Source organism: Neophocaena asiaeorientalis, unplaced genomic scaffold, assembly GCF_003031525.2.
Source record: "Neophocaena asiaeorientalis asiaeorientalis breed wild unplaced genomic scaffold, Neophocaena_asiaeorientalis_V1.1 scaffold59, whole genome shotgun sequence".
Lineage (NCBI taxonomy): Eukaryota > Metazoa > Chordata > Mammalia > Artiodactyla > Phocoenidae > Neophocaena > Neophocaena asiaeorientalis.
Window position 1 is genome coordinate 18,933,567 of NW_020174268.1, and position 22,087 is coordinate 18,955,653.

Here is a 22,087-nt window from a genome sequence, read left to right on the forward strand (position 1 = left end):
TTTTTGGCCGTACCGTGTGGCGTGTGGAATCTTAGTTCCCCGACCAGGGATCGAACCTGGGTCCCCTGCAGTGGAAGTGGAGTCTAACCACTGGACCACCTGGGAAGTCCCAGTGCAAACATCCTAGTTTGCAGATGCCGTGCAGAGAAGTGGCCCAGAGGAGGCCCCACAGTGAGCCAATGGCAGAGGGGGGCTGAGATTCAACCCCCTCCACCTTCTGTCCTGGGCTGGATGATCTCTCAGTACGGTGCTGCCGTGCCTGTGTGTTCCCCGCAGACGCAGGAGGTGGCTGGGTTTGCGTCTCAGGACCAGCCCCTCCCTGATATCCACTGTATACATATGGAACATGGATGGATAATTTGCTTTTGACATTTAAACACAGGAAACCATGACTACTTGTGATGAAAGTTTTAAAGATTCTAGGAAAAATTTCACAAGTGGGACAGTGGATCTTAAAGGGAAAATGGTTTTGTGGAACACTTGTCCTTTACCACGATTGTCTGAGAAAGGTAAGTGTGATGAGGCCAAAGCGCTTCCTTTACTTCGGAGTGGAAGAACATGCTTGTTATAATCATCCCCCTCTTTTAGGAATAGTGAGCTTGCCAGCGTGCTCTAAACACAGAGCACACAGACAGATGATACAGTCCGGTCTTATTTTACTTAATTAGAAGAATGTTTAAAACCACAACTCTGGGCTGTTTCTGATAGATATTTAAATACAAAACATTTCGCATTTTAGCACACGTGATACAGGCTAATGCGTCACTGGATTTGGATCACAGTCACATGAGCCAGATGATTCCTCTTGAATGTCTGAAAGGAAAGGGTGTTTGTACCAAGTCATGGGGTGAGGCCGGGGTCTGGGGGAGAAGGGTGCGCAGAGTGGGCAGGCTCTGGGCTTGTGCCCCTGAGCTTTCGGCTCCAAGCAGACTGAGCAGGTGTGGGACAGCAGCTCGGCGGGGGGGAGCGGTACGCGTCCGCCCAACACCCCAAAGCTAGCTTTGCGGATGTGCTCCTTGCTAGTGCTTAGAAAGGGTTTTTTCTCGGCTGCCAGGAAGCAGGGAGTGGGGCAGCGTTGAATGATTATCTGGGAGCGGCCAGGCATAAGCTCAGATGCTTTGGAAGATTGGGGGTGGGGTATGGACAGAGAGATTCTTCTTCCTTTTGTGGATGGGGGAAGAGGGTGCTTGGTGACATTTTCCTGAGAATGCAAGGAAGAATACAGGTTTGAAAGGTTTATAATTGTATGTTAGAAGAGAGCCACGCCGATATTGAAAAAACGAAAAAAGGCATGGTGAACACACTTTTATTGAAAATTCAGATTTCTGAAACAACCATACTGAGAGTGGCATCGTACGTCTTTAGCTAAATAAGACATAGCACAAAAATCATGTTCACTTTAACTTTTGAAGGTTCTTTTAAAAGCACCACTTATAGCGTACACATTCCCCCCCAAAATTAAATGTAGAAAAACTGCTCTATCTCAGGAATGAGTTTGAGAGTACACACGGAAACCACAGAGACAGTTTTTTAACCTCTGGTTATTGACAGGGAGCATTCATTCAAGAGGGTTTGGAGATTTTCCTACATTGTTTACTTCAAGGACCACAGGCGCAGTGCTATCAGAGTTTCGTGGTCAATTTCTAGCCCTTTTCATAAATATGGTTACTGGCCAGATTTCTAAAACTTAAATTTGTCACCCAAAAAAGTAAAGTATAGGATTTACAAGTGTTTTATTTTTCGAGAAATTTTGAGAAAGGATCACGAGGGCAGCACACCAAAAAATAAGTGGAACTAGTTTTAATAATCTCTGAAAACTTTTAAGATTTATTTTGAAACCAACTTCCAAGCAAGACAGAATAAAATCAATACAAATGTATACTACACCGCTGGAGCAGCTTAAACTTGCCAAGGCATCTTCAGAGCGTTCCCTTTGAACTCTTTCCTCGGAGCCTCAGGTGATCTTCCGCTGTCACGACAGCGGCCCTGCTGGAAAATCCCTCTTGGGTGTTTGCGCTGCCAGCGCGGGCCGTCCTCAGCCCCCTCTCTGCACCAGCCCAGGCCCGGGTGCTGGGACGGTCGCGCTCACCCTGCGTCCCTGCCTCACCGCTTGCTGGATCGCTTCTGGGACTTCTCCGGGCTGCGCCGCTTCCCCGGCGGAGAATGACGGGCAGGGCCCCGAGCGTGGACCCTGTGCTTGTATGGGTGGGTTCTGTGCTTCTGCCGGCTTTCCTCCTTCTGGTCCTGGCTTTTCGCAGGTTCCTCACTGCCCTCTTTTTGTTCGTGGTCTTGCTCTTTCTGGGAGGGCAGCGTGTTCTTAATTGTGTTAATTAGAAATCTTTTATTTGTACCAGCAAGAGGACACTTCATCCTGGGGGAAAAAACAACCACAAATCAAACACTGACTCCAAAGCTGAACCCTCCGATCGTGGCAAGTGCCAAAGAACTGCTCCCACAGGGTCGAGTTTCTGAATTTGTTTAGCTTTCCTGGCATGCCACCTAGTGTAAACTCTGGGCACAGGGGGGAAAACCCAAGACACTTGGAATTCTGGACACAGACTGGCTGGACCTCATCTGAAGACTTTAACCCTTTCTTCCTTGTTGGGACTAACTTTCCCAACAGGTACCACAATGTTATGTATAGGTGTTGACCACAACCCAAATCACCTGAGTCATTTAATAATATCTCCTTACACCATAAATGCCTGATTTGACTAGAATCTGCATTTTTAGTTACATTTATGGTGGCTTGTTTTTAAATATCAAAGAAGAAGGATCAGTCCCTCCCTGAGGAACAAAAAAAGGATACCTTGCTATATCTTGAATACTGGAGCTACATGATCTACTCTAGAGATAAAAATATCTAAAGAATCTATTAAATGCGATAATCACCTTTTACCCTCTAAAAAACTTAAAGTTTGTATTGCAGGACCTTCTGTTTCAGAGTCTGTGCTCTGTCCCAGAGCACTGTTCACACATCTACCCTCTGGGTGAATTTCTGCACAGTGTACATTTCAGGGGCTCCCTGAGTCATGTTCACCCAGGAGGAAGGATGTAACTGGTTAAATCGTTAATTTACATGTTTAGGTATATTTATATACACAGTATTTGTTTTATTTTTCAGGTGTAGTAAACCTTTCATTTTAGAAAAGAAAACCCCACACGGATGAAAACCTGAATACTTCTCTTGGCCTTGAGCCAAGGAGGATGCTAATCCATCCAAATCACGTTACTCAGGGTGGCTGGTAGTAAACAAAACTGAATGTAGTATTCTGTAATCTCCATCTTTGTATCAAACTTTGATTCAAGGAGAATCCCACACAATACCTCAAAGGCAACCCACCAGCAGCCCCACTGCAGTCATTTTCTCGTGGAAGAGACATGTAAGGGGTCACCAGCCAAGTGTCCCTGTTATGGAGGTCAGGCCACATCAGGCAGCCAGAATGGCACTGAATCTGTTAGTAAAAGGAAGAGGAAAGGGGCTTCCCTGGTGGCGCAGTGGTTGAGAGTCCGCCTGCCGATGCAGGGGACACGGGTTCGTGCCCCGGTCCGGGAAGATCCCACATGCCGCAGAGTGGCTGGGCCCGTGAGCCGTGGCCGCTGAGCCTGCGCGTCCGGAGCCTGTGCTCCGCAACGGGAGAGGCCACAGCAGTGAGAGGCCCGCGTACCGCAAAAAAAAAAAAAGGAGGAAAAAAAGAAAAGAAAACGGCTCCTGCTGCGAATAAGCAGCTCTTGAGCCTGCATGGAGAGAAAGTACCCGCGAGGTCTCAGAAGTGTGTGCGTCCACGTGCTGGTGTGCTTAACGCTGAGGCTGGGAGGAGTGACGGGGAATGAGCGGCGGTGAGGAGACGGACTCAGGGAGAAAAGGACGCAGGGAGCAGCAGAAGCAGTGGGAACGCTGGGTGGGGACGGCACCGGAGGTTTGGTTTTCTTTTTCTGCTGAAGTTCAGAAGCCACAGTGATGAGCGAAGAAGAAAGGCAACAACAGAGAGCAAAGAAAACCCATGGTTCTGCGTGTGAGGCTGGGGGAGGCTGAGCTTCCGGAAAAGCGCGCCAGCGTGACGCTCCTCAGGGGCCCCAAGGCACAGCCACGTGTACCTCCCAGAGGGACAGGCTCAGGACACCTGTGCAGTTGGGAGGGACGGCCAGGCTCTGACCTCAGTGACTTTACAGGACCATCAGTGCATCGAGGCACGGACCGGCTGACGACACCTGGACCACCGCACTGGCAAGCTCAGCAGAGATTCCAAAGAGCACGACACACGCGTGTGTCACAGAGCGGCACAACTCCGCCAGCCTGCGGGAAGGGACTGCCCTTCAATGCGGAACACAAAGAGCCCAGGTGCCCCTCTTTGCCAGCTGTGGCCAGGGCTTACTGTAGGAGCTAATCATGTTTACGAGCAACGGAGCACCGCTCTCTCTTGGATGGGGCGGACTAGAAACGGCTGGTGCAAAACAGCCAGCTACGGAAGAATTCTGGGGCCTTTTCAGTGCAGTGGGTCTTCAGTGCTGGTAAAACTGGTCCGTTCTTATCTGGATTAAACAAAGAAGGAAGGTAATTACTGCCAGATGGGACAGTAACCCAAGATATTAAAACCTTTGGAAACTGCTGGCGCATTCAACTGCATTTTGCCATCTTCCACGTGAGATCATCTCCAGCACCATGTGCTTGCCTGAGATGGACAAAGCTCCTCCTGGGCTAGAGGCCGGCAGGGTTCATGCTGTGAGTGGGGACCACGTCGGAGGAGGCACCCCTAGCTCCCCGCTGCTCGTGTAACCCGCCGACTCAACACAGGGACCAGAAGCTAGCGTGGAATGAGGTGGTGTTCTGGAACAAAGTCCACACGAAAACCGGCCTTTACATCACTTTTTCACATCGAAGATGCGAGTTTTAATGCTGGTTGTGCCTAGGTTGTGTCCGCCTTCAAGGTGAAAAGTCAAGCGTGGCTTGGAGAGAACTTGGTTTACTCGGGTGGGGGGAGGAGTGGGGAAGGAGGTATGAAAGCGACTCCCCCAGATACGCCAGGACACATTTTAGAAATGGTGACAAGTGCTCACCCACACTCCACTGATAAATGAGGCAGGACAACGAGATTGGGGGGCCGGGGAGGGGGGAGCAGTTGAGGGCAGATGTGAAGGGACACGTGGCAAATGATCCCATATAAAGAAAGTATAAAATCTGCACTGAATATATTCAAGCATAAGGAGAATAACATCAATGCTGAACGTGAGGAAGCCCCTGGCAGAGAGCGGCTCTGGCCTATAATGTGGTCATTAATTTTGCGGAAGCTTACCGCCAGTTGTCCTACGGCTACAAAGTCATACAACACAGTATACACACGTGCTCTGGAATCATACTGTCTCTTAGGCCAGACCTTGGGCATGTTAAATAATCTCCCTGTTGTCTCTCATCTGTTCAATGGGGACAAGAGTGACTTATTTTAGGGGACCGGATGCCGATCAAAGGAGCGAGAATGTGCTCAGAACAATGCCTGACGCGCAACCAGCACTTGGTAAAGGTTAGCTCAGTGCGCGGCCTCCTCCTCCGACTCCATTCGCTCTGTGACGGTGGGAAAGTTACTTAATGCCTCTGTGCCTCGCTTTTCTATTCGCAAATGGAAGCAATAGAGGTATCCACCTACTGCAAGGGTCTAACGAGATAATGTGCAAAGCTCTTAGCACAGGGCCTGGCATATGGTAAATCTTCAATGAATGTTACCTATGGGGCTATGATTTCTTATGCATAATTCCAGAATTTGAAAACCAAGTTCTTTTTCTTTCTTTTTTTTTTTTTTTTTTGCGGTACGCGGGCCTCTCACTGTTGTGGCCTCTCCCGTTGCGGAGCACAGGCTCCGGACGCGCAGGCTCAGCGGCCATGGCTCACGGGCCCAGCCGCTCCGCGGCACGTGGGATCTTCCCGGACCGGGGCACGAACCCGTGTCCCCTGCGCCGGCAGACGGACTCTCAACCACTGCGCCACCAGGGAAGCCCCCAAGTTCTTTTTCTGATACGACAACTCGTTTGGCAGCCAGACCTGGCCTAACCTGACGCTGGGCCCTTCTTTCTACTCTGTATCCCGTTTGAGGGAAGCGTTCATATGCTTTGCTGAGGAAATGATCATGTGTTGAACGAGTACCATTGGGGTATTCGTTGTGCATGCTGTCTGGGCTATAGTACCTATCTAAAGTGTGAAAATATCTAAATTTAGAAACTTATCTGGATCCAAGGGCTTTAAACAAGGGATTGTGGACCCATCTTATTACTATTCACTCTCCCTTCATGAAAAAGAATATATATAGCACTCAAGTTAATACATCAGGGATTTTTCCGTGATGGAAACTCAAGACAGCTAAGTCTCAAGTCACCTGGGATAATAAGTTAATCAAGAACAGAGAAGAATGTCTGATGTTTCTCCATGAAAAAAAAAATGATGAAAAAGTGAAAAGAACCTGAGCCATCAAGAGAAAACGAATAAGATGTTTTACAGAAATGTTCATAAAAATGGTTACAACTTTAAAGTTTTGGTACTTCAGATGGTTAAACTTCTGTATCTGCAAGTTTCACTTTCCAGGATATCTCAATTCTCCATTGATATCAGAGTCAGTGGGCTACTGGGTAGTACCTCTCAGCTTATAATTTGCATTTCCTAATGGTCTGTAGACTCTGTTTGTAGATGGTCCTCGGGTATAAATAACACTGAAGGCTGGAGTAAGTGGGTGATCTCGAAGGTCCTTCCACTTTTGAGTTTCTCCGCGCACGTTCTGTATGTTGGCCCTTCAGAAAGTGACCCTCCTCTCCTTCATCAAATTAGGAAATTATTTCATTGCTCTCTGTCTCCTTGTTTCTCAGCTCTCTTTTAGTGCCATGTTATTCTGTGTTTGAGATGACACAATAAGCTAGCGTTAGATCCTCAACCGCCTTAAAGCCTTCTTCATATCAGCATCGAGGCAAAAGCCTGAGCCCTGCGGCACGGGCACAGGCCTGGCTGCTGGGTGGGTCTGTACCGGCTTTGACCCTGGCCGCGCCCAAGGATGTGGGGTGGGGACCACAGGAGGCCACAGGATGGGCAGCTGCTTTCCTGTGGAACTCTGACCCCAACTCTGTTGACTTTCTCATGCTGGCTAGTTATTTTTGTTTTGGGTTCATCTTTGATTTTAGAACGTTATACTAGCTCATGTGGGAAGAGCCAGATTTAAGGTACTAACAACAGAAATGGATATAAAACTCTAAAGAGAATGAGACTGGTTAAAACTGCTCTAGAAAGTACCCATGACAGCACTGTCAGACTCTGGAGCTGGCATCCTATCCACGTTAAACCTGACAAGTGAAGCGAGTCCCTTCACTTTCAAAGCTGTGAGCCCAGAGGCTGAGATGAAGGGCCCCGCCTGCCACGGGAGAGATTAAGATGGGCCGAGGCCAGGGCTCTAAGCTTTTTAGTCTTCTTTCCCTTTTTCTCGAGTAGGCACACTGTGTAACTGTCATTTGCAAAAATGAGGCTCTTTCTCCCCACGGGTATCATACTCAACTTATGAAAACCAGTAAATTATAAAACAAATCTAGAGAACAGAAGGGGAAGGATAAATGCAGTTTCTTTTTCTTTCTGATTTTCGTACTTCTGTCTCTCTGCTGCTGAAGGACAGAGGTGGTAACAGCCAACATTCTGCAGATACAGACCTGCCACGTTTGTGTCTAAAGCAGTTTCATGAACGTGACCCCTCAAATAGTGACACATGACCACTAGCCAATAAGAACGACGACAGCGGTGTTGCTGACACTGACGAGCAGTTCCCTGTGCCCTTACGTCACCAACGCCTCACTTCATCTCTCCGCCGTCTCCCCTCTTACAGATGCACAAGAGGCTCCCAAGCCGGAAGGACATGGAGCTGGGATTGGAACCAGGGTCCGCCTTCCCAGCACCATTCCAGCTGGGACAGAAGGAGCAGTTGAGAGAAAGGCACCTGCGGAGTAAGCAGATGGCCCAGAGCAGGCAGGGAAGGAAACCGCAGGTGAAAAGCTGTCAGCACGCCGGCCGCCGGGGCTGCTCCGTTTGGGACAGACTCCTAGAAACAGATCGAAGTCGGCTAAGAGCGCTGGCCGTGCAGGAGCCCAGGTGAGTCTGACACAGACAAGAACAAAGGCACCAAACTCCCTGCACACACGTGACTTGGAGATTTGTGAAGTACATCAGGCTGTGGGAAACTATGGTTCCTCTTCTTCTGTTTAGGGAAAAAGAGCCTTGGGATCGTGGAAGCCGGGTTCAGTGCATTGCGCCCCGATTCATTCCTTTATTCTACGGCCAGAGCCCTTTCCACGCCAGCAAACGGCATTTTATCTTCCATTCTGCACATTGCTTTGCATGATCACGGATGTACGTCTGAAGTAACAGCCACAGGAACTAGCACACCTACACTTCCAACACTCCAAGGAACCAGGTAATACTTTTGATCTGCTGCTGTGGTTGGTTACGGCTCATCTTGTTTAACACGCCACGATCACCGTAACCACCCACGGCGCCGCGGGTTATACTTTGGCAATCAAATGCCTTAGCCATCTGAGAAGGTCTTTTATAGTGTTTTAATCCCCACAGCGACACTGTTAATCCTTAATTACACTGCATACAACAGGCCTGAGGCAGGTTTTCAGTATGCTCCGTCTCCACCACTACACCCAAAAGTAATGAAAAATCGTTGACATACGTGTACATATATATCTGCAGTATTTATTTTCAAACATCTGAGAATCTTTCATATGTAAGGCACTATGCTAGGTCCTGCAGCAAAAATAAATACCAGGCTACCTGTCTGATGCTCTTTAGGAGACGGCCAGGAGGAACAGAAGGTGTGACCAGGCGAGGGTCAGAGGCGGGGGTATGAGTAGCGGGGCCCTGGGATGGACAGGGCACGATCCCTGGCCCCCTGCTCCCTCTGTAGGACAGGTCGTTTCTGTAGCCGTGTAAGCCAACGAGAGCTCATTCAGGGCTCCCTGATCCACTTTCATAAGCAGACAGGAAGGGGATGTGAACGTGGGAAGCAGGGGCAGGACACACGGCGCTGTGTGCTGACAGTAACCACAGAAGGGGGGCTCTAGACAAGAAGGATCCGTGCTGGTCCCATCGGCAGTTAACCAGGACTCAGGAAACCTCTTTGGGCTCCACGTTCTTTAACTGGAAAGTGGAAAGTAAAGGCTCTGGATTCAGAAGCCTCCCTGCCTTCCCCGCTGGTTCCAGCATGTGGTCTGGTGCTCAGCTGCAGGCCTGTCCGCGTACACCTGTATGTGAGCAACTTCAGGGCCGGCATTTTACGTGAGGCTTCCGTACCGCTGCCTGTGCCTGGCCCCTTAATACCCCGACTGGTACTGAGTGAATCTTCAAACGCATAAAAACACCACGTGCCTCAGTGGAGACTGGGGCAGTGATCTGCTTCCCAGTAATCAAAAGCTGATTACGTAAAATGGAAGGAAATGTAGGTGGTGCTCCCCCTTATCACCAGATTGACCTCAAGCCAGACAGAAGAGCACCCAAAACGCCACTCCCCTTAAAACAACTGGGTAAAGAAAACTGAAAAATCATGTTGTCTCAAATTCAATCTTTGGAAGTTTTGGTACCAAAACATAAGCCTCTCCAACGTATAAGGCTGAAATCCTACAGGCAGTAGACTCAGGCATTACGCTGGGCAAAGGTCAGCTGAAGTGGACGTGACCAGGATAAAAGCAGCTTTGTAGACAAGGAAGCTGAGCAAATTTCTGAAATTTGTGCTTATAAATTCCTTTATGTTGACTGAAAGGAAGTCACATGGGCCAATATTTCAGCTTCTCTGAGGCTTCTGTCAAGAACAGCTTCTCAAGAGATTCTTTTGCTGAAATACATCCAAGGAAGTATATAGCACCAAATGGTTTCTTTCTTTACACTACAGAAAACGGCATCCCGGTTGCATTTCCTTTAGTTCAGCAATCTCTTTCTGGCAACGGCTCAGCTACCTCACTTAAGATCTCTCTCATGCAGTATCCAAGAGGAGGAAATAATGTCACTCACTGTAGTTCAGTGTCAAATTTTAAAGCCAATGTGAAGATCTTTGAGATGCTTAGAAACGCAGACCATCGCCCGCTAGTAACTGACCGATTGTCTGCTCCTTTGGGGTATCTGTCCACTTGACAGGGATGGGTCTTGGGGCTCCTGTGGCTGGCCACCTGGCCACCTGTCTGCTCCTGGGAGGAGTGTGGGAATGCTCCCAGTTCTGCAGAGCAGGTTGGTATCATTCTTTTTAATAAATAGGGATTAGCATAGTGTTTTTCACATCGGTGTGCACTTTGGAATCACCTGGGTATCTTTTTAAAACCCCAAAGCTCAGGCCATACCCCTAACTAATAATCTTTGATGGTGGGAAACTGATACTTGTATTTTTGGAAGCTCCTCAGATGGCTTCAAATGTGCAGGTAAATTTGGAAACCAGGGGGTTAGTGGGTAAAAGTTTTCTTCACACACACACACACACACACGCACGCACTTATTTAAACAGATGTAGAACCAGGTGTTCCCCTGGAATGAGCAGGATGGGAAAGGCGTTCTTTGTCCCAGCACCGTGGGCAGAAGCAAGTCATGGGTTTCCTTGGACCGGACCTCCCTTCACAGCCCGTCCCTGCTAGGTGTGCCGGACCAAAAGCTGCCTCAAGGAAAAGTTCTGTGAGACTGTTTGAGCTGCAGGGTGACCTAGCTGGGTATTCAGATGTAAGTGAGCCGTCACTTCAAGGAAAACAACTCTCGGTATTCACTGCTGAGATAAAGCTGAAGCTTGCAAACGAAAGAAAATTAGACTTCTGGGAAACAGTGACCTTGACAGTTTCCCAACGCTTAAACGACTTTTCTGATGAGATCAGTGGTGATGTTAACAAATGTGTTTTTAAAATATTATATAATGAAAGGTGTCAACATTTGGAGGAGCTTCATATCTCAGCGAACCAATTTCCAGATGACCGGTTCATGATATTACAGAACCATGCATGAGTGGAAGATCCAGTAGAAGTGCAAGGTAGACCAAGGGATTTTACTGTAACAGCATATGAAAGGTCCACATTATTAAAAAGAATGTGAAGAAACTACCACTGGCTGAGGTTACTTGCAAGTAGTGATGCAGTATAAAAGAATACCACAAATTTCTGAAAATGCTGTTCAAGTACTTCTTCCTTTTCCACATACGTATCTGCGTGAAATCAGAGTCTCTTCATATACTTCAACCAAAATAACATATTACAACAGATTGACTGCAGAGGCAGACAGGAAAATCCAGGTGTCTTTGATAAGCCAGACATTGAAGAGGTTTGCAAAAATATTAAACAGTGCCACTCTACTGAATAGGTAAATTTTTGCAAACATAGCTATATTTATAAAAAATATATTATCTACGCATGTAACATGTTTATTATTTTTAAAATAAATCAATAAATACTTTAAAATTGCTCAGTTTTAATTTCTAATACAGTAAATACCGATAGATACATAACCCATGTAAAAAAGTTCTGTGGGGTCCTCGGTAATTTTCAAGAGTGTAAAGGATCCTAAAGACCCACAAGTTTGAGAACCACTGTTATGAGAGTTGAAAAAAAACAGCAGTGTCAACAGGAATGCTCGCTTGTCTTGTCACCTCATGGGAGAGTGTGAGTTTCCCATCCTGTTCTCCCAGGATCCACCTCTTATAAATCTAGAGTCATCTTACTTTGTCTGCCAGTTTCTACTCTCTTTTCAACATCCTTCTCCCGCCCTTCTTGGGAAGAGGCTGCTAGTTGCCCCCCAATATCCGTTCTTCCTTTCTTCTGTAGTAAAAGAACCTCAGATTTTATCTGGCACATAACTGACTGAGAAAAAAAGACTGAGTTCCTGGCCTTGTAGCTGGTGTAGACATGAGACTAAATTCTGGCCAATGGGGTCCATGTAGAAATGGCACAGACAACTCCTGGGAAGTGTGCTTGAAGGGGGTGGGGGCATGCCTCTTCCTCTTCTTCCTTTCCGCTAACTAAAGTGTGGAAAAGAATCACACCCTTTGGTTGGGAGATTTGGAAAACTGGAAGGAGCCCGGGTCCTCCATAACTCTGGAACAGCCAATCTAACTGATATGATGCCCAGAGAGGTGGTCAGTCAGTACCCGACAGATCTCAAGCTGGCCTGTGCATATGGCAACTCTCCTCAGGAAAAGCAGAGCTGATGCTGACAGACTAGTTCTCTGACCCTCAGAAAGTTCTACGGAGCCAGTAAGTGGCACTAAGGTTGTCAGGATAAATGACTTCCATCAGGAGAGCTGCCTAGTAACAAGTGATCCCCTTCAACATTCCTCATCTGGCAAGAACCCTGACTGATATTTTCCCGTCCACTTGTCAAGTCATCTGAATTTATGATTTAGCTTTAGGCCGATTCTTTCACAAAAGGTATTATATTAAAATGGACCAATGACTACTGTCAGCCCGATCAAGGTCCTGCCTTACACCAAAACCCAAAGCAGCCTGCCCCTACCAAAGTTTGCACGAATCTAATTCGTATTAGTAGGGGCACCTTATCTCTCCTCTCTTAAGGACAGAGGGCTGGAAAGAAGATAAGAGAAGTAAGAAATAACATGTATTGGTGTGCTCGCTTCGGCAGCACATATACTAACATGTATTGGTTGTGCTCGCTTCGGCAGCACATATACTAACATGTATTGGTGTGCTCGCTTCGGCAGCACATATACTAACATGTATTGGTTGTGCTCGCTTCGGCAGCACATATACTAACATGTATTGGTGTGCTCGCTTCGGCAGCACATATACTAACATGTATTGGTTGTGCTCGCTTCGGCAGCACATATACTAACATGTATTGGTGTGCTCGCTTCGGCAGCACATATACTAACATGTATTGGTGAAGACGTGAAGGAAATGGGACACTAGTGCACTGTTGGTGGCAAGGTAAATTGGTGCAGCCACTACGGAAAGCAGTATGGAGCTTCCTCAAAAAATTAAAAATACAACTACCGTATGATCCAGCAATTCTACTTCTGGGTGTTTATCTGAAGAAAAAGAAAACACTAACTCGAAAAGATATCTGCACCCACGTGTTCACTGCAGCTTTATTTACAACCACCAAGATATGGAAACAAGCTAAGTGTCCACTGATGGGTGAATGGATAAATTGTGGTATAAACATACAATGGAATACTATTCAGGCATAAAAAAAGAATGAAATCTTGCCATGTGTGGCAACATGGATGGACCTTGAGGACGTTACACTAAGTGAAATAAGTCCAACAGAGAAGGACAGATACCGTATGATCTCACTTATATGTGGAGTCCTAAAAAAAAAAAAAATCAAGCTCATAGATAACAGAGAGCAGATTGGTGGTCGCCCGAGGCAGGGGTAGGGGAGTCAAGGGGTCAAAAGGTAAAAAGAAAAAAGCCAACCACATAGGTGGTTATATACACCAAGTCAGGAGATCTGATGAATCAACGATTAACTGGAGCAATCAACCATTTAAATCTATGTTCCTCCTTAGTTAGTTCCAACTAGAAAAAAAAAGGATATGCTCATTCTTGTAAATACAACTTCTAATTTTTTTTTTTTTTTCGGTACGCGGGTCTCTCACTGCCGTGCCCTCTCCCGCTGCAGAGCACAGGCTCCGGACACGCAGGCTCAGCGGCCATGGCTCACGGGCCCAGCCGCTCTGCGGCGTGTGGGATCTTCCCAGACCGGGGAACGAACCCGTGTCCCCCGCATCGGCAGGCGGACTCTCAACCACTGAGCCATCAGGGAAGCCCACAGCTTCTAATTTTTAAGGAATTATAATTCTGTCACTGACAAATAAGATTTGTAACTGCAATTTAAAAATAGCAATGTCATATCTAAAAATCTTGTGGGATATTTAAAAATATGGCATTTAAATTTATACATGAAAAAAACTGTATTTGAGGAAAAATTCATAGAAATGGTAGAAAACGTTGACCATTCAATGAGTATCCTTTGTCTGAAATTGGCATTGAAACTGATATTCACTCCACCTGGCCTGGTACATCTAGAACACTTATTTATTTTAGTCCAGACCAGTTAGATGGCACTTCATATGGCAATAAAAAATCCAAACAAACGAAAAAAGAAGTTAAGAGCAGATTTAACTAACATTTAGTAACTGACTGCTCCATGCCGGGAACTACGCAGAGTGTTTCCACATCCATTATCTCACCAAATTTTTACCGTATCCTAGGAGGTCGCTATTTCACTGAAATCTAAAATGATTACAAATGTTACACAAAGATTGACTCACATTGGATCCTTTCATCTTATTATACCACTGCATCCATAAATACATCAGAATGAACTTCTGAAAGATAATGGCTTTTAAAAAATAAAATAACAGGGCTTCCCTGGTGGCGCAGCGGTTGAGAGTCTGCCTGCCGATGCAGGGGACACGGGTTCGTGGCCCGGTCCGGGAAGATCCCACATGCCGCGGAGCGGCTGGGCCCGTGAGCCATGGCCGCTGAGCCTGCGCGTCCGGAGCCCGTGCTCCACAACGGGAGAGGCCACAGCAGTGAGAGGCCCGCGTACCGCAAAATAAATAAATAAATAAATAAATAAATTAATTAATTAATTAATAATAACAGCAATCCTATTATCACACCTAAAAAAAAAATCAACATCAATTCCTTAATATCATCAAATACCCTTGTTTCAGTTAGTTTGGATAAGGATCCAAACAAGGTATACACGTAGATGTGTCCCAAATCTATTAAGTCATAGGATACTCCTCCTCCTTTTCTCCTTGTAATTCATTTGTTAAAGAAACTGGTTTGTTTGTCCTGTAGAATTCCCCATATTTTTGTCATTTTATCTCTATAATATCATTTAGTATGTTCCTCGGACCTCTATTTCCTGCAAACCAGTAGTTCTAACTAGAGACTTGATCAGATTCACGTTCAAGTTCTTTACAAGGATGTCTCATAAGTGGCGGTACCCTCTTCCTATTGCATCTTCTTGTGGTATAAAGACTGATGGATGAGTCCAGGTGTCGTCAGCCTGACCCACTCATCAGAAAGTTCCCCATCAGCTTCTCATCTGATAGATTTAGCAACTGTTGATGATCTTTGCCTAGATCCAGTGTATCATTAGGGCTTGTAGAATAATGACATTCTTTTTATTTTTAAATCAGGTTTACTGAGGTATAGTTTATACAAACTAAAATTTATCCTTTTAAGTAAATAGTGTGATGAGTTTTGACAAATGTGTGTAGTCATGTCATCATCACAACAGTCAAGATATAGAGCATTCCCAGCACCCAGAAAAGCTCTGCAGTAAATTCAGTCCTTCAGCCCCTACCGCCTGGCAACCGATGGGTTTTCTGTCCCTATGGTTTTGGCTTTTCCAGAATGTCATATAAATGGAATCTTATAATGTGTAATGTTTTGAGTCTGGCTTCTTTCATGAGCAAAATGCTTCTGAGATTCATCCATGCAGTGTGTCTCAGTAGTTCTGTTCCTTTTCGTTATTGATGAGTGTGGAATGTATGGATGTTACAACTGTGTATCCACTCATCAGCTGATGGTCATTTGGGTTGTTTCCGGTTTTGAGCTATCATGAATAAAACTGCTATGGACATTACTGGACAGATTTCCGTGTGGGCTTACATTGTCAGCTCTCTGATAGGTGGTTAGAAGAAGAATTCTGTATGGTGAGTGCACATGTATAAGAAACTACCAGTTGTTTTCCAAAGTGGCTGTATGGTTTTACATTTCCACCAACAATATGTGAGCATTCTCGTTGTTCCAAATCCTCCTCTTTATCTGGTGCTGTCAGTCTTTTTTTTATTTTGGCCAATCTAGTGCCTGTGTAGTGAATAAGTAACTGTGGTTTTAATTTGCATTTTCCTGATAACTAATGATTTGAGCATCTTTTCAAATGCTTATCGGCCAATTTGATATCATTTTTGGTGAAGTGTTCATTCAAATCTTTTGTCCATTTTTAAATTAGATAGTTTGTCTTGTAATTGAGTTGTTATTCAAGTGATGATAATCTTACTCTATAGTCCTGCATTTAACAGTTGCAATTCTATAAGGAAGTTTTCTTTCATCAATTATTTTGTAACTTTGAAGTATAACTTGCACAAGGAACAGGATAAATGCTCGGCTCTTCCTCACTATTTACCAGTTTTATAATAATTTGGCCCCTTAGCCTCATCCAAAAGCTTTTTGATGTGATTTTTATTATGACCTTATGGATTTTAACATATTTTAGGTTATCTCAATCATTATTGCTTTATTCTTTGATAATTAAATTATCCCATCTTTGACTAGTGGGAGGCCTTTCACGTTGGTTCCTGTGTCTTTCTGACATGACTACAGCAGTCTCTGACAGTTTTACTTTCTGATCTGATAAGATTTTCTGGCTCTTCTTATACATTTCCTGTCTATGTAGTAAACAGTGTGGTCTTGCCCACAGAGAGGTCTGGCCTTTGCCCTGGCTTCTGGGAGGTAATATCAATTCTGGGAGGCAATGTCATACCTGATAGAAACGTCTTTGTTTAGGGTGGAGCTGGCCACAACTGATAGTCTTACAGGGAGGGCTGGCCATGCCAGAGACACACCACATGATTGAGGGTGGGAATCTGGGATACTGTGGTATTGGTCAAACTGGAGACTGATATCAACCATGTGAGCAATCAATCATACCTAAGTAATGGAACCCCCCAAAGAACTTTGGACACCGAGGCTCAGGTACGCTTCCCTGGTTTGTCAGTATGCCAAGTGCATTGTCACATGTTGGTGCTGGGAGGGTAATGTGTGGGTCCTGACTCCACGGGGTGGACAACAGAAGCTTTGTGTCTGGAACCTTTCCAGACTATGCCCTTTGCATCCCTTATTTTGGCTGATTTTAATCTGTATCCTTTCCCTGTAATAAACTGTAACCATAAGTATAATAGCTTTCTGTGAATTGTGTGTGGTCTAGCAAATTACTGAAACCGAGGATAGTTTTGGGAGCTCCCGGAACTTGCAGTTGGCATAGGAAGTGAGGGCAGTGCTGGAGGCTGTGACAGCTAGCTTGCAGTTTGGCTAACTCCAGGCTAACGGCCTCAGGTCGGCAGCCAGTTACTTCTCTAAGGATCTGTCTTCTTTCAGTGAGAAATGGAATTATATATACCACAGTAGAATTTATACACCACCCCTGGGTGCCAGGGATACTCACTGCTACTGAGTGGATGGTCATTGTTTCCAGGACTTTTCTGTGAACAGAGCTAGAAAAGCTTTTCTCTCTCTCTTTTAAAGAGAAAATCTAGCACAACGTCATACTGATATTTCCAATTAAGATTTCGGAGTACAGATTTTTATATCTTTGATTTTATATTTGTATCTTTTACACTGAAAATTTTGGTATCTATAACAAGTAAATATTTACTTATTTGCTTTATCCTACTATACAATATTTTCAGAAAAACAATATCAACATTATTATCAACAACGTGATAACTGGAAACAATTTAAGATTTCTTTCTAGTTCTTTTTTGCCTTTGGAAATACAGTCAAATTTCAGATCACCTGAAACAGTTCCTCCATGTGTGGCTAAGCCATCTACTAAATGGCTTATTGAGGTCCATTTATTTTATGTTGCTTGATTTTTAGGAATTGCCTTTGCCCTCTTATTTCTTTAACTTTGACTGAACCTTGTTTTATATTTGACATAAACCCTGTGCTTGGTTCTAAGAGTCAAATCCACAGAGATCTAGCTTCTACTCCTGTCCCAGTTTTACACTTTACACGTTTTAACGGCCCACAATACTCCATTAGAGTGAATTTAAATTGTGGATAAAAGACCTAAGCCAGCATATTTATTGGATGAGAATGCTATCGCTAAAGTAACGCTTAGAAGAGTAGACTTGATTCTTAAGGTTAAATTCTTCCTTTGTCTGTATCATTAGGTTTTAGTAAGCTCTGTTTTGTATAGAAACTGCAATGGTAAACGTTAGTGCTACACTGCTGAACTGTCACAAAATCAAAATACTTAAAATTATAAATTTTAATTTACTGAGGACTGTAATTAAGATAGAAGTTCTTAAACAATGAACACTGACATAATAGTACTGTCACTCAGGTGGCCTTAGGTACAGCAGCGTCATCATATCTCCTGGGGACTTGTGGACCAAAGGGTGACGACACCATGACAAGTGTTCTCTGTTCTCACCCCTCTGCCCACTTCCGTGGCTGCAGCCCTCAGCAGTGTCCCTGCTCTACCACTTGCCTCTGAGTGAGTTCCTCTACGTCCATGGTTCTACATTCCCTGTATATGCTAAAGAAAACTTTTCTCTTAATATATACATGAGTTTAAATTTTAAGGAAGATGACTCAAGAACTTACCAGCCCATAGGTCCCATTGTTTCTGCTCTTGTTTTCCCACGTTTTGCCTCTTTAAGGAGTTCTTCTATTGCTTTCCTGGTGGGAAAAAGGAAGAAATTTGAGAGAATTTTAGTCACCCCACTAAATTCTGAAAATCAATTTGTTCCACGTATGTGATCCTGGGAAAGAAGGAGCTTTTGAAGCATTAAACTTCAAAATGGGGGAGAAATTTTAAAAAATGTTTTAAAATGGTTGATAGTTTTGAATACGTAAAAATTAAAAAGAAACCTTTTCCATATAGGGGAAGAACACTGAAGAGAAAATTAAAGGCAAAATGACGAATTATATCCATATTAAAAATGTTCAAACGCACTATTATTCTAAGAAATACTAATTAACCCAACAACGATGAATCTGTTTCTGCTCATCAGTTAGTGAGGGAGTGGAGAAATGGATATTCTTTTCTCTACCAACAGGGACTAAAGCTGATATAACATTTCTGGAGAACAACTGGAAACATGATAAAGAGCCTTAAAAATAAAACATACATGTCGACCTAAAAATTCCACCTTATTCTAAGAAAAATTCAACTAAGTATGCAAAACCATATGTACAAGGATACTCATTCAAAAACTTAACAGCTAAAGGAAAAGAATAGAAAGCTTAAACGGTTACTAAAAAGGGATTGTTTAAATAAATCATGGCATATCCACACAGTGGAAGATTAGGCAGTTGTTAAAAATGAAGACAGATGCTTGGCACAGCAAGACATTCATAACATGTTAAGTGTATAAATCTGGGAACAAAAAAGTGTGTATAGGATAATTTTATTTTAAATTTATTTACATGTACCTATTGCACAGGGAGACATTTGGAGGGATGTTACCAAAACGATAAGTTCTGGGCAGATTTTTAGTTTTTTGTTTGCTTCTCTGCATTTTCTGTTTTTTCTAGAGTGAATCTGTATTATTTGTATAATTTTTAGAAAGAGGCTTTTTAAAAGCCTAGAAGACATATTTATCAACCATACTCTGAGACTTTACCACATATAAGATCCTGTGCAAGGTGTCATGGGTAGTAAGATAGGACCATGGTCATCCCTGACTTTAATATTACCTATGATATAGCAATAATAAAGTTAAGAAAAAGAGAGGGATCACGTTGCAAACAACAATAGTCCAAAGACAGAACTATAATTCTAATCACAAAATTTGAAACTTTAAAAATAATTATAAATATAATAATAATATAATATTATTATAATTGTAATAATTATTATAATTGTTATAATTGTAAAAAATATAATTATATTATTAAAATATAATATAATATCAATAATTATATATTGATTCTATATAAAAACCTTTAATTACACTCTTACAGTACTACTCTAGGTACAATTCACATAGTCCTCAATGATATTACCATTCTGTTAGTTTATAAGAATGTTTTATTTTATACTGATTTTTATTTTATCAAAGCATGCACATAGCTTAAAGAGAAAAATATTATTTAAAGACTTAAAATGAAATACAGCAGTCTTCTGCATCAGCCTTCCTTACCCACCAAAAAAAACAATTTCAACTCCTTTTTATCTGTTTCTCCTGGTATTCACCTCCATATTTCTAATAGTATTCTTTCAAACTATTCCACCACCCTCTTCATCCTCAACAGATATATCTGGCTATTTTTCTATAATTTACACAAGTTTTAATAAACTTCTATTAATAGTGAGATCTTTAAAAAAATGCCATTTCAGCTAACTCAGCAGCTGGACACTTTCTAATCCATCCTGGGAGGGCCCACGGATGGGCTGATGAAAAACTGAAACGCTGACCAGCTTGTCTGCTTCTTGTCCCTGGACTCAATCAGACCAGGTGTCATAGCCCAGCCTCCTGGTGTCGGGAATACTAAGTGCATGTGACACCACATAGCCTTCTTCCATCTCTTTAAAATAATAATACATCCTATGGATGTGATCTGAGGGCTTTGTCTCATAGAGTATTTCGGGAAAAATTTATCCTCTCTGGCTCCAAAACAGAGATCCTTCTTCACCCTTATAGATGTAAGCAAAAAAACCCAAAGGGTAAAAATATGCCAAATACACCCCCACCTTCCCATCAGTTAGAGTGGTAGCTTTCAAAAAAACAAAAAAGAAAACAAGAAAATCAGTCATCCTTGGATCCACCCGTATGTCCTCTCTCCTGACAACAGACACAGTTAAAAATCATCAGTGAAAGAACCTGCTTGGGCAGTTCCCCAATTATGAACAAACTATGTATCAGTTACAGATGAAGTAGAATGCATTTTCCCATAAAAACTGTTAAAACGTTTGCCCAGCTTTCTGGACATGCCTACGAAAGCCAGTTTGTGTCACGCTACAGTTGGGATGCTGTACATCTGCAGGAAGCAATACTCGGTCAAGAACCATGCCGAGATCCTGCAGGCCTAGCCTAGGCACCTTCCAGAGCGTCAAGTTGGACGTGGATTCTTCTGTAGTTGTGATTTCACTGAAAACTGTCTCCGGTGCTGTGCTTAACTTTCTCTGCCGTGATTAAGGATACCTTCTGACTTACAACCACAACCCAAGAGAAAAGAAGGTGTAAGTATGAGAAAGACTGCCTGGGGTGAACCAGTTCGCCAGTGATGAAAGACGGTGACAGGTCGGGAGCAGACAGGGCAGAACCCAGGCCCAGCAGACTGCCTGCGACTGAGGCGTTTGTTACTGTTTGGACAACTCATGTTGTCACGAGCTTTATGGTTTACAAAGCACTGTCCCATCTGAACATGACAACATAGTCATCACGACCAGTGTTCAGATGAGGAAGGAGGTACTGGGGACACTGAGAGCGGGGGCTGGAACAAAACAAAACAAAAGGACCCGTGGGTTTAAGGCTACCTGCCTCCATCTTCCTATCATAGTTCCCGTCTCTTCCACAAACATTTGCACGGCAAGTCCCAGAGGAGCCCTTTTCTCATTATCATTAAAGGGCAAAAAATAAAGTAAATGCAAAAAAAAAAAAAGCCCCGACAGAGCTGCCACTGCTTCCGCACTCATTCAGAGAACTGCAGAGGCAGAGGAACGGAGGGCTGCTCAGACTTTGTCCTAAGAATGTGGGGCATTCGCTGTGTCCCACCCACACTCTGCAGGAGCTCCTTCTGCAGGGCTTTCCTTCCAAATAGGAAAGCAACTTCTAGCAATCATGTGTTCTGTCCTTGAAATAACAACATCACCTTCAAAATCAACAGGAAAAAAAATTAGAAAGTCAGGTAGTTTTCCTCACTCCTGTAGCCTCTGTTGTTTTCTCGGGAACTCTCGCTAATGAATTCTCGGGTAAGGAAATAACAAAGTCAGTTTCTACCACACATTATCACAGAGGCTAGATACTTAAATTATCAAAGATTATGAAACATCGGCATCATGAGACAAGAGAGTTTTTAATGAGATTGTGAAACAGAAGTGTAAACGGAAATTAAAATGCAGGAAAAGCAAACAGTAGGAGAATATATAAGAGCTGAGTACAACAAGGACCTGAGCAATTAAATTTCACACACGGATTTAAGTACCATAATTTTTTTTTTTTTAATTTATTATTTATTTTATTTATTTATTTTTGGCTGCATTGCATTCCCGTTGCTGCGCGCGGGCTTTCTCCAGCTGCAGCTCGTGGGCTGTAGGCACGCAGGCTTCAGTAGTTGTGGCGCACGGGCTTCGTTGCTCCGCGGCACGTGGGATCCTCCCGGACCAGGG

At 43.9% G+C, this 22,087-nt stretch overlaps 1 protein-coding gene across 1 annotated transcript in view; it reads right to left on the reverse strand.

Moving 5' to 3' along the window:
• Window positions 1–1,298: 1,298 nt before the first annotated feature.
• Window positions 1,299–22,087, reverse strand: part of LOC112406607 (protein POLR1D-like) — a 42,892-nt gene continuing 22,103 nt past the window's right edge. The window contains exons 2-3 of the mRNA XM_024755521.1: window positions 18,358–18,432; window positions 1,299–2,371 (exon numbers count right to left, since the gene is read on the reverse strand). Of these exons, the coding sequence (XP_024611289.1) occupies window positions 2,104–2,371; window positions 18,358–18,432 (343 nt within the window). The 3' untranslated portion in view covers window positions 1,299–2,103. The remainder of the gene's footprint in view (window positions 2,372–18,357; window positions 18,433–22,087) is intronic.